This window comes from Zosterops lateralis, assembly GCF_965231275.1.
Source record: "Zosterops lateralis genome assembly, chromosome: 20".
Classification (NCBI taxonomy): domain Eukaryota; kingdom Metazoa; phylum Chordata; class Aves; order Passeriformes; family Zosteropidae; genus Zosterops; species Zosterops lateralis.
In genome coordinates this window covers 10212774-10225649 of record NC_139780.1, presented here as the reverse complement: position 1 = coordinate 10225649, position 12876 = coordinate 10212774, and the positions used below count along the sequence as shown (strand labels likewise).

The window sequence follows — 12876 nt, the reverse complement described above, 5'->3', positions numbered from 1 at the left end:
TACACTGTCTGACATCATGGATGTAAAGACAGACACTAAGGAAGGAAACACTTGTGATGTTCAACTGGCAAGTGAAAACTGGAGCAATTCCAAAGCAGCAGAATAACTCACCTTGCTTCCTGGTCTGTGCAACTTGAAGCGATCATCTTTCATCAGGCTGGCTAAAACCTTCTCCATCTTCAGCTCTGAAACACTGAAGCAACAAAGACAAAAATTTACTGTTTCTCCTACTCTGAAACGCAGCGTGGAATGAGCCACAGATTGGTAATGGAGAGCAAAACAGTTGAAATTCACAGTTCAATTTGAGAATTTATTCCTGAAATACAGGAGGTCTTAGCTCAGACACTCCCTCATCACCCCTGAAAGTGGAACTACTGTAAAATCCAAACCTCTGCTTTCAGTGGCACAGAGGCACAGTTTCACCCACAATTTTGTCACTGTTTTAAGTCACCAACACACACACACTCCAATTCTAGCAGAGCACCAACGTAACTGAGGGTGGACTTTCCATTCACTGAAAGTCTCCTTGGCTCTCAACCAAGAGGAACTGATTAAAGAAATAAATTGGATTACACTTCCATTATTTTCATAATTTTTCTTTCCTTGCACTGAGAAGCATCAGGACAATTGGGAGCACCTGGTTACTCTTTTCACCAAAAGAAGCTCAAGACAGAGCTGCAGCAGCTCAAAACATTAATGCTCCTTGGAAATTTGTTTTGTAATTATAAAGAATAAGATTTGCAACCTTCACCTTGAACCAGGGGTTGTCCAACATTTATTTTTTCACTTAATGCCATGGGCAGGAGCAGAAGGTTGGTTGTGCAAATGTGAGAAAGAGAGTGACTGAGGCACCCACAGGCTGGAAACACCTGCTCCACTTTGTTTGCTACATCCTGCTACATCCTGTCTCCTCCAGTTCAGCTTCCAGAGTCTCTGGAAGGAGACACAGTGCTCAACTCTCACTCAAAGGACAATACTTTCATGTTTATGCACATTTGTTTCCACCCATGTTAGTGACCACGCTCACAAAACCAAAGAGCTAAAACTAAAGGTGTGCAAAGACACAGCTCCTTCTTCTCATAGTGATTCAAACTCAGAGGGTCACAACAAAACCATGAGGAACTTTTCCTATCAGCCAATTCTCCTGCAGCTTCCTTCCCTCTGGTCACATCATCACTCTTTCTTTCCCACAGGATCCTACATGATTCCACCTCCTTGCTGCCTCGCTCAGGTCAAAGCTCAGAGGCTCTTTCCAGTGGACAAACTCATCCTCCAATTCATTTCTAGTCTCAAAACCCACCTCTGACACCAGACACACAGTTTGATTTCCTTCCCTGCTCTGAGAACTCACCTCCCCTCTTCATCTGAAGTGCAAAGCCAAAGCCCAGCCCATTAGAGACTCCACAGCATTTTTTTTTTTTTTAAATACAGGAGACTCAGTCAGCTGTCCTAGCCAGGCTTCACACTGGGCATTTATTTTCATTCTGTCGACTCACATTCCTCCTGTAGGCTCAACCAGATGATTTATTCTCCAGTTCTGCTTTCAAGACACTGCTAGGTCCTGCTATGGCCCAGATATGGAAATGCTTACAAACCTGCTTCATTTCCAAGTGAGTAGTCCTGCTTAAAGGTGCATTTACAGGAGACCAGAAATTCTTTGTCCTCTTTAATGCTGTCTTAAGGGGCGCACACACACAACCCAGGTGACAGCACAGGAACAGCTGTGCAGCTCCAGGCCATTAATATTACAGCTGCATCCAAACTGGGTCCCATTTCCAAGGGAATTATTCAGATCATAAAAGCTGATGTCTGTGGGCCCAAATTTTCTGTAATGGGCAAAGGTCATATCTAGAAAAGAAGCGAAGGAGTTCACTTGGGATTAAACCAACCTAAGGAAGAGAGAAATCTTTAGGGTCCAACAGTTCTCAGATTCCTGAATCTCAGATGGTCAGAAAGCTGCCTGTGGTTTCTGAAAGGAAGCATTGCTGGTATTCTTCAATTTGTAAAGTACAGAAAGGTACTACACTAACAAGAATATCTTCTTTTTACTCCAAACTCTCTAATACCTGGCTAGCAGGAATGGATGAATCTCTGCCACAGTGTGTGACAGGATTCCTTACCTGCTCCCCATCCTTCCCACTTAAAACAACAAATACCTTTACTTTTGCAACCTGCCTTTTCAACCTCAGCCAACTCAGCATCACAGCATAAGGAGAGGAGAAGGTGCAGAGGAACAGCCATGCAGCCTGCAAGGAATGGGGCAGAGTGGCCACCAGACACCCTACAAGGGAGAGCAGCCCCTCCATGTGCAGCTGGGCCACCCCATGCACAGATTTCTTCACAGAAGATGCAGAGAAAGGCGAGAGAGCGATGGGGGAGAAAGGGAAATGGAGCATAAAACGACAACCAAGGGTTTCTCTGTTTGGTTTTGAAAAGTATAACAGCAAATTAAAACATAAATGGCAACCACTTAAGCAAGAGGAAAGCAGACCTCCCCCTTCCCCCTGCAAAGGTTGCTTTGACAGGCCTATGAATGAAAATGTCAAACCTTTGACATTGATTTGTTGGAGTTGTCACCCCCTCTCGGGTCCTCCCCTTGCCTGGCTTGTCGCCAGCAACAGATCCCTGAACTGGGTTCACAGCAGGGAGCAGGAGAGGGAGCTGGGAGGGGGGAACAGCACAACCCCAGAGCAGCGAGGGAAACAACTCGTGCCTTCACGGTGATGCCTCTTCCTTTATAAATTAGTTAGGCTGCCGTTAGCAGATAAAGAAATTATCTGATAGCTGTCGAGGCAGGTGCTGCGAGATTGCAGCTGAAGGGACTAGAAGAGACATAAAGGGAAAAAAAAAAGTGAACCTCGCATTTCTTGTTTGTTGCCTCCTCCCTTTGAAGGGAAATCTGTTAGTTGTGCTTGGAGCTGAGACAGAACATTTTGGAGTCTAAACTTTTTTTTTTTAAAAAAAACAAAAAGGAAAGAGGGAATGTAGAGGAAATACGAGTGTTCACGTGCCTGCACATCCACATTTACAGCTGGGCAGAGCAGCCACAACTTCCAGCCACACAAAGCCCAAACAGAAAGTTGCAGAGAGAGGAGGCAGCTTTGCTGAGCCCCAACGGGAATTACTAATCTCAGCAGAGCCAAAGTGAGATCGTTTTGGCAAAGGCTAAAGCTGCTTTTCCACACTGGAAGCCAAGGAGAGGCTTCAGGTACCGGTGAAAATTAATTGCGAGCGATTTCCAATTTCAAAGGCAGTCATCTCTAATTCCAAAGTGGATTTTCATCCAGGAACAAAGCCATGTCTGCTCTCATTACTTCCGACTCTCAACATTCCTGGACTTACTCCCATGCATGCTGGGGTGGGTGGAGGGGTTTGGGAAAAAACTCTGGGTCAGATCCTCATCCCATGTAAATCAGCAAAGCGCTGCTCATTTACACCAGCTGAAGGCTGCGGGGACACATCTCATGCTTTGTCTTCTTCAAAATACATATTTTATGAAGTATTTACATTTCAATAAACCCAGTGGGAATTTCATTTAAAAAAAGAGAAAAAAAAAAAAACACCCAACAAATTAAAATAAAAGATTCACAACGCACACTCACCCTCGACAAAAACCCAAGAGATTTGAAAATTAAGCTAAGAATGGGGTGGGGGGGGGGGGGGGAGGGGAAAGAGAACTCCAGTAACTTGTGCAGACCAAGTCAAAAGCTACAAAGACTTAGGGTAAAGGAACAGAAATGAGCAGTGCTTAAGAGGCTGGGTGACAGTCCAACACACACTGTCTTTCGCCCTCGCATTGAATTAAATTGTCAGGATTATCACCATAATGCTCTGTTTATGAAGGGTAACGGCAATTTGTGCTGATGGCACTTGCTGCCTTGAGCTTCAAGCTGCCTTCCTCCATCTTTTCAGTAATTCATCAGCTCCCTGCTCTGTCCTGGTGCCCCTTCTCCTCATCCATGAGGGAAGAGAGGAGAGGCTGGATGGTCCCTGTGCCCATCAGGCATTTGCTGCCTTCCCTCTGAGGACGGGGGTCAAGGAAAGCAAATTACACTCCTTTCTGGCAAGTCCTTCATCTGCAGAACATAAAACAAACAAATAAAACAGGAAAAGGCAATCCCCAGAGTTGTCTGGCTCTGAAAAGCAAAGGAAAAATAAATTCACATGAACCTCCCGCTCACATAAATTCAGAGTCTTCAAGATTCCTGAAGACCATGGCCAGCACAACAACAGGTCTCCCCAGCAGATGTAATTACCAGCCTGAGTGACACTTCCCTAAACTTGTTAAAAAACAACAACATTCGATAAAAGCATTAACATTTAAAATAAAAAGGAAGGAAATTTCCCTCTCCTTCCTCTAACGCTACCAAAATATTATAAAATAGAAAAATAGAACTTTCTACTTGGAGTTAAAAATTCACAATTATGTGGGATTTCACCTTTAAATGTCAGTGCTGTTTGTTACATGAAAAAAAACCCTGTCAGCTTAGCCTTCCATGTCTTGCTGGTGTCTGCTTAATAGATAGTTACCTGGGATGATGGATGGCTCTTTGTTAGACCACTAAATGGCTCACAGCCTAGAATAAGCCTGTATTTACTGCCAACATTTGTTTGTTTCAAGGATGCAAAACCAAATTCGATTCCAAGCAGCTCCACCCGACAGAAACACGAGAAATAAAAGGGAACTAATTTGTGCATGAGTTTACAGGGCTCCATCAACACTGCTACAACACTGAAGGGACTCTGCTGATGTTCTCAAATGCTGAGAGACAGCAGAGCAGGGAGCAAGGGGAGGCACAAACACCCAGCTGGCTGCTGAGGAGGCTGGGAATCCTGCCTAGCAATGCTGAGCAGCCAGTTGTGGGTTTTCTCCACAAAAGGACCATTTTGCAAGCAGAGCTGGACTAAAATCTCATTGTGTGTCAGCCATCAGGTACCTGACTGCACACTGGGCTGCTCCTCACCCAGCCCGGCTTGCTCTCCTTGCTGCTACTCCAAAGTCCAAGCCACAGCCAGGTAAGAGGAGCATTCCCAGGCTTGGAAGCACACCCCACTTTGGGTCTGCAGAGTCCATCCTCCCTTTTTGCCTTCCAGTACCACACTGGGTTCTCACCACTTGCCACATCCTCTCCTATTTCTATCACAAGCCATTTAAACAACACATCTTGGTCAACTAACTCCAGATATGACCCACAGCTCCCCAGCAACTTCTCCCCTGGATCTCTCCTGAAGGGCCAGCAGGGTCTCTGACAATATGGTGCCATGCAGGCAGAGGGCCAGGCAGCATCTGACAGGCTCCTTTGACTCGTGATCTGCACATAGTCAGGATTTGAACGCAGGACCAGAGAGAAAACAATGCAGTGCAAAGGATCTCCGACTATGGTCTCCTCCCTGCCCCTCACCACACACACTCGCACACACACAGCCTGTCAGGCTGATGATTTTCGCACACTTCCCTCTTCTCCTTGCGCTAGTCTGGGGCCAGGCCCGGATCACGAGAATTAATACATTCTTATTAAAAACCTGCACAAGGCACAGTCCCGCTGCAAGTGCCACGGAAGGTTAATTAGCGAGGACGAGCTGAAACTTTTGCTCGCGTTTCTGACTCACTTAATCTTGTGAGAAGCCAGCAAGCTGACATATCCTGCCTCCGAAGGCGCTAGCACGAGCAGGCTGCTCCCGCGGCAGCCGATGCGCGCCGTCCTCCCGATCCGGTGGATGTATTCCGCAGGTGAAGCCGGAGCGTTGTACTTCAGCAAAGAAGGGGGGGAAAGAGGAATTAACAGGATGTTAATTATCAACGAGGCCACTCCAGCCTGCTCAGCTGGAACAAAAGGCACACACCCCACACACTGTTGCACCTCCCGAGGAATTGGGCTGTTTGTAACGGAACCATCACTCAGCCCCTTGGCCGCAGCAGTTTTTTGACGTGTGGATGTGACACGTTGGCCAACTTTCAGATAACAGGACACTTTCCTCATCTCAGCATGTCTCTCTGCCTTTTACATTTTAGTTCTATACAGAAAGCTGTTTGCTTCCCCTAAAAAAAATCTAATCTAATCAAATCTCACACCAAAAGGGAGCCCAGCACTGCCCACATGGAGCAGGGAGCTGCCCGCTCTGCATTTGAGGGAGAAACCACAAAATAAAAAAATACCTGATGCCAATTTCGAGTTGGGCTAAATTGCTTTGTTTGAATTAAAGCAAATCGTAGCTGGATACAGGGTAGAATAAATTAAAGAGAGAAGAAGGAGTGCTTTCAGCAGTCTATGATACAGCCAGCAACTGTCTTCTCCTGTCCAACTACCAGGCACCAGGAAAATGTTCCTTAAAGACTCCCCCAAATATAGCATTGCCTCACATTTACTTCACTGGGAATCAAAACTGCCCAGCCATTTGCAAGATCTGATAAAGGGTGACACATTTCCCTCCCTTTAACCTCCCCCTATTCTTTCCCCCCCTTCTTCTCTTTCCTGGAAAAAATGAACAAGCACAGAGATACTGCTCAGAAATGAGCCCTCAGCAGTTTAACTGGAAAAAACCCAACAACCAAAGCCCACTCTAGTGTTTATACCTGTGCCCTCTGGCAAAGTTTCTACTGGCTAGAGGTGTGAGTAAGATGCTGTGAGCAATCTAATTGCTCCCTGCAGGTCCTTGCTCTTGGACACAGCTCTCAGGACAGCTGAGATTTCGCCTTCTGGACACACAGAAGACTCCCAGGGCTTTAGGTAATTTGCACTGCGTTCTAACACTGGCAACTATATCTTTGGTTAAATTATATTAATATACAGATCTGGGAATTAAAGACTTCACTTCCACAGCCTTCTCTGACTAGTTGGCTGCTACAGAATCATTCTTTTTTAAAAAAAAACACAAAAAACAAATCAAATTTGTTACCTGAAGGGATGAGGTAGAAATTAAAAAGCTTTGTTGAGGCTCTGTGCCCTGTTCCTTTTACCCAGGTGTCGCTTGATACATGTGAATCTCTGGATCAGTTTTTCCTCTATTCAACTAACCTTTTTTTAATTATAAATATTTTATAGAAATGAAATCTGTCTCATGCTCTCAGCCTCCTCTTTGAAATGACAGGCTGCTATTTTTAAGGTTCAATCCATCTTCCTTTGTTTCTATTTTTTTTTCCCTAGGACTGTATTTCTGTTAACAGCAATGTAGCAGTGTGGGGTTTTGTTGGGCTTGTTTTTTTCAGGGAAAATCTGAACCATGCAGTTCTACTGGAAGCTGGATGCCTGCAGCTACTCAGCCCAAACCCAGCCAAGCCTCACTCAAAACACTCAGGTCACTGCACTGACACTACTAGGCTACTCAATGTTTAACACTAGGAATGCACCTAAACTCCTCATGCCTCCCCAGCAAGCTCAGGAAAACAGGAACAGAACTGCAAGAGATGGCCAGGACTTCACAAAATTTGGCTTCCTGGGTGGGGAAATGGAGGGTGCTTCATCTCCAGCCAGGAGAAACTCTGCTAATACCAGATTAAAGAGAAAAACAGACCAAGGCTATCGTAGCAATGCTTTATCCTGGCAAAACCCAGAGTCCCAGTCCTGTAGTCAGGAACTTGCAGGCCCCCCCACCTGCAGGCATCAGCACCAAGAGCAGCAAACTGCAGGAAAGTTCTGGACTGAGAAGGGATTTCCTCTGAGCAAGGCTGCACTTAACACACACAGACACACAGAGCAAACCCACCTGTAAAATCCAGGTCACTTGAGGCAGGTCCAGGCCCCGTGCTGCTACATCCTTTAAAATTAATAAGAAAATCACTTCAGTAAAAATCCTTTGGCGGTATCAGCAGAGTGAGGAGTCTTCTGGGATGGGAACTATGTCTGAAAGCAACTGGCTATGTAAGTAGGAATTTTATGTGTCTAATTTGGGGAGAGATGGACTGAAGGTCAGAAATAACATTGACGGTTTTAAATGCAAGGATTGTTAGCAGACTAATGAAATAAAAAAATGATCCACTACTATGACCCAAAGCCTAGAGGATACAAACACTTATTTCAGGATGGTGGTGTTGAATTACAGCATTTAGCTACAGCCCCTTTGCATTAAATCTGAGAGAATCCACTGTGTAAATGGTAGTGATACCTTTGGTTCTTCAGTTTATTTCACTGATGAAAAGAGATCTGCTCATGAGCACCTACTGCCCAAACACAGAGAGGTAGAATTAAATTTCAGAAAGGCACCACTAATTCTGAGCACACCTTTCTCCACAACAAATCTAAGCACTAAAACCAGGCTGCTTATGATGAAAAGGAAAAAAACCCACAACAAGTAAAGACCAATGGACAAGAATTCCTGGCCTTGGGTGGAATGTCCAAAGGTACACCACTGACCTCTACGTACAAATAATTAGTTGTTTCCTAGGTGATGGTCTGAAGTTGAGGAGCAGATGACTTGCAGGTCATCTGGCCCTAAAATAGAAGGCCAATAAACAATTTAGCAGAATCTGCAGGAAACTGGAGCACAGCTTGAGGAGAGGGGACTTCAGGTATGCCTTGACTTGCACCAGTCTGGCTTTGATTCGGAGAAACAAAACACAGCCCCAAAGAAAAGAGTCTGAAGCTGCTATCAAGGTGTTATTTGATGTGCCAGCTCGTGAGAAAATCGATCAACTTGGAGAAGAACTTGAATGAGACCCTCTAGTTATCCACAGCCAGCACAGATGCAAAAACATACCCCTTCTGAGTGAAAAGAGAGTTTAAATACTATCCAAAACAGAGAGTGCAAACACATTTCAATCTCCCTTCTTGATTTTCTGTTCATTAGTAATGTCCTCACATACTCCTTGGATTTCACATTCACCAGGTGCAACAGCAGAGCAGGTGTACAGATTTAACTCTGTTAGGAAATGTTTTGCAACACATGTATCTTTTAGCTAGTTGCAAAATAGAATATATTAAGGACGTAAGCAGGAGCTTAATGTACTAAAAATGTGTCAGCCACCCACTGAAGTGTTTTCATGCAACTCCCACACACGTTAAAAGAATGGGAAGCTGATGTTTTGGCAGCCAAGGCCTTCCCATAAACACTAACCAGGCTGTTCTGCGGCTCCAACTGCAGTAAAAGAGGAGACACTTTCCACAGCGCCCACTCCGAAATAATGCACACTCGCACTCCAACACGCTCATTAAGGAGTGACTTGTTCCCAGAGTCAGAATGAACAGATGTACAAAAAGCCATTTAAAGGAGGTTGGAGGAAATAAATCAAGGGAAGTCGGGAAGCGTGTACAGCAGTTACCAGGATAACAAGACTATAAACTCTGCAGCACGATCAGACGGGAGCGCTGACGGCTGATTCCGAGCTGGCTGGCTCTGTTCTTCCACGCTGACAAGGCTTTGGTCTTTTCCCTTGCTGTGCTCTTCCTCACACCCAGGAGCTGCGGAAAGGCTGTCTGAGGAGAGGGCTCTGACCTTGGGACAGGGCAGTTTCCCCAAAAATAAATCAACAACCAAGACAGCTCTGTGGTCTGGAGCACCTCTAACATGAGAAGGAGCGGACAGCACAGGCAGGAGCCATCCCTCTCATCCATCCAGATTCTTTCCCTACTCTTCCAAGATAATTTTCTCAACACCTCAGCTTGGAAAATCACTGCCACAGTCAGCATTTTCATGTGCGTTTGCCCAAGCTGAAAAGGTTCACCAAAAGCCTCATAAATAGCCAGGGAGGGCATTTTAGGAGAAGGCTTTCTCCCATCACCAGCCTTGCATTCATGATCGCTTTCACAGTGCCACCAACTCCCCTCAGTCCTTACTGACACACAGCAGCTACTCTCCTGGAGCTTCCCTTGGTTCTCTTTCACAAATCTCTTGGGATTTACTGGTAATTGGAGTGTTTTGCAAACTCTCAAAGATTCCTCAGTATCAGTCCACCTGTGTCTTCTTGAGCTCCTTTTCCTCAAAGACCCTGGTAGAGAGCAATAAGGTAGGACTAGGGTAAAAAGTTTGAGTTGATTTGCTTTCCTCTGCTGGCAGAGCCCATGAGTTTCAGCTTCTCAGAATTTCAGAATTCTGTGGGTCACCTTTCCAGGAGAGAGAACACAGTTCAAACAACAGCCATCCAGTTTTACATTTATTCCACACACAGAAGCACTAACCTGCTGCCAGTATTGTTTCAAGAAGCCCAAGAGATTTTTAATGTACCACTCTCCCCTCTTTTCCACTGCCTCAGATGGCACTGCCCCTTCCATGTGTGTCCTCACACTACCATTCCTATTACAGGGACATCAAGGATATGACACCTCGGCAGGTCACTGCTGCCTCCTTTCCATGGGCAATGGAAGGGCCAATTCTTCAGTGACCATCTCATGGGAACAACAACAACAACAAATAGGAAAAAAAAATAACCTACATCAGTGCAATTTTAAAGAAAGCCCAGATACCAAGCAAACACAAAAACCTGAAGCCTTAACCATGTTCCTGCCCTGATCCCAACTGCAAGGCACAAAGGGGCACAGGATCAAGGAACAATCCACCTGAGGGATGCCAGAAAGGCTGAAATTTCTGCTTTGAACAATTCATGTTACCAGCCTGTGCCTGTGGGTACAGGGGTGGTTCCAAGAGAATGGGGTACAAAGAATGGGTGCCAGGGAATGGGGTACAGAGAATGGGGTACATGGGGTGGGTGCCAGGGAATGGAGGGCAAAAAGGCCACACCAAAAGCGAGTCCTGTCATTGCACAAGATTAGAACCAACAGGGCCACAAAAGTTTTGCAAAGGCCTTGGTTTGCTCAGTCCCTCTCACACAATCTAATTAGGGCAAAGGAAATTGCTAAAGTTGCTTTTGAAAGACACTCAATGGTGAGGTCTTGAAGGCCCTGAGCTTGACAATTGGCTGCCTACATGAGGCCTAGAAGTACAGATGGAAGGCAGCTTGCTCAGGTGCCAGGCTGTCAGTTGGATTAAAATGACTCATTTATTTACCAAAGAACCTCACAAAGTGCTTTAGCTAACAGGCAGAGAGGGCCTAACGTCTCTCCAAGCTGGGGAAGAAGCTCTCGCGCCTTCCCGGCCTGCCAAAAGTCATTACTGCCGAGTGTGGAAAGCCATCAGCAGGGTAGAGACCCCCGTCGGCAGGGTGACAGATTGGGCTGCGTAATCAGAGGAGGAAGGGGAGAGCACAGAAGCTGTCAGAGGCGAAAGCTCTTGGCTGGGGCCGCCAGAAAACTGGCAAGATGAGTTAGCGTGACTGAGTAAACAGCAAACAATCTCCAAATGATCTTTCCTCCCTCCCTGGAAGAGATGAACTTGTTTAAAAGGCACATCCCAAAGGAAGCCGCAAAGAACTTTCAGTGAAGGAGAGAGAAATAAATCTGGATGAGACCCTCTGAGATACATGGCCCTTCTTTATTTTCTTGTCTGCCAGCTTATACTGTCTGGCAAAAATATTTTATGGGCTATATTAATATACATATGACATAGAGCAAATTAATAAAAGGAACAGCAGGTCCCATTGCTTACTAGAGCGGAAAGATGGGTGGAGAACATGGCATAAGGGACAAGGGAAGGACAGCAACATTATTTGTGTTGCTCTTTTGTGAGCCAGGTTCCAAAATTTTGTGGGCACAAAACATGATTTCGCAGTGAAAAAGAACAGAACCACCTTTCTGCAGAATTTTTTTTTTTTTTTCTGATATGGAGAAGAGTGTCAGAAGAAGCAATGCCCTTAGAGGCAGGAGGTGGTCACAGAGCCTGGCTGCCCTTTGGACATCTGCGTTGGGGAGGCACCTGTAATGTGGGACTGGTGCAAAGTGTATCTCTATATTAAGGTGTCCATATGGTCCCCATTACTGTGGTAACAGGCCACCTCCTGCTTTCAATGCATTTGTCCTCCCAACATCTCTGTAAGATGGAACTGTGCTACTTTCCCCATTTTACAGATGGGGAGTTGAAGCACAGGGAGATTTTGGACTCAGACACGCAGCTCACTGTGCTTAACGTGCTGACCGTGTGCCAGCTGAGCCAGAGTCACCGGCACCGGCAGGAGCCGCATCCCTGCCTTGCAGGAAATGCAACGTGGCTTAGATTGAAGAGGAGGAGGGTTACAATAAATGTGTTACCTTACACCACCCTCTTCATGGCAATCCAGGTTACTCCACATTATCTCCCATTTATGGCCATAACCTTCTGTTTGTGACAGGTCAGGAGCAAGCCCACAGCTATTGCTGCTCAGCTGACATGTGGCTACTGGCCTTGTCACCCCAATTCCACATTCACCTCCACAGAGTCTGTGGGATGGCAGGAAATCAAGCCACATCTCCAGGGTCTCAAGAGGGGAATCCCATCCACTGAGATTTCTTTATCCAGATTCTTCCTACCTTTCCAACAGTTCCACATTTCCTGACAGATTTTTCCTGTCACAGGCTGCATTTTCCCTTTGAGCCTTCTCACCCAGGAACTGATAGCCTAGTGATTGCAATGGCTTTGCTTTCTCTTTGTCTAAAACTGAGCATTTACCTTCTTTCCAAACCCATTAAACTGGAATTTCAAAAACAAGATATGTGCCTGACATTTCTCAGTTATAGGCAGCATGTGCTTGATACATGCTACATGATATCCTTGATAACTTTGTTATCAAGAATAACAAAGTTTAGCTATTTATTTTTTTTAATTTACCAAGTACTTTTTATATTCAAAACAATCAACACCACTGAATGATTTAAGCTCTACTCTCCCTCCTAGCTCTGACACTCAAGTATTACTTCTGTATACAAGGAAACCAAATTACAGTTCCACTTATGCACTGCAAAGATGCATTTTGACCTTGATCAAATCACTGAAAGGTTACACACACAAAGCAGGACCAGAAGGTAACAAGTAGAATTTTACAGGTGACATTAGATATAATTTCGCAATACTAAA

The 12876-nt window shown here is 45.3% G+C and overlaps 1 protein-coding gene across 1 annotated transcript in view; it reads right to left on the bottom strand.

The window, feature by feature from the left end:
- Positions 1 to 12876, bottom strand: part of DDX31 (DEAD-box helicase 31) — a 45173-nt gene that overhangs the window by 20705 nt on the left and 11592 nt on the right. The window contains exons 15-17 of the mRNA XM_083876181.1: positions 7705 to 7755; positions 5611 to 5750; positions 112 to 193 (exon numbers count right to left, since the gene is read on the bottom strand). Of these exons, the coding sequence (XP_083732307.1) occupies positions 112 to 193; positions 5611 to 5750; positions 7705 to 7755 (273 nt within the window). The remainder of the gene's footprint in view (positions 1 to 111; positions 194 to 5610; positions 5751 to 7704; positions 7756 to 12876) is intronic.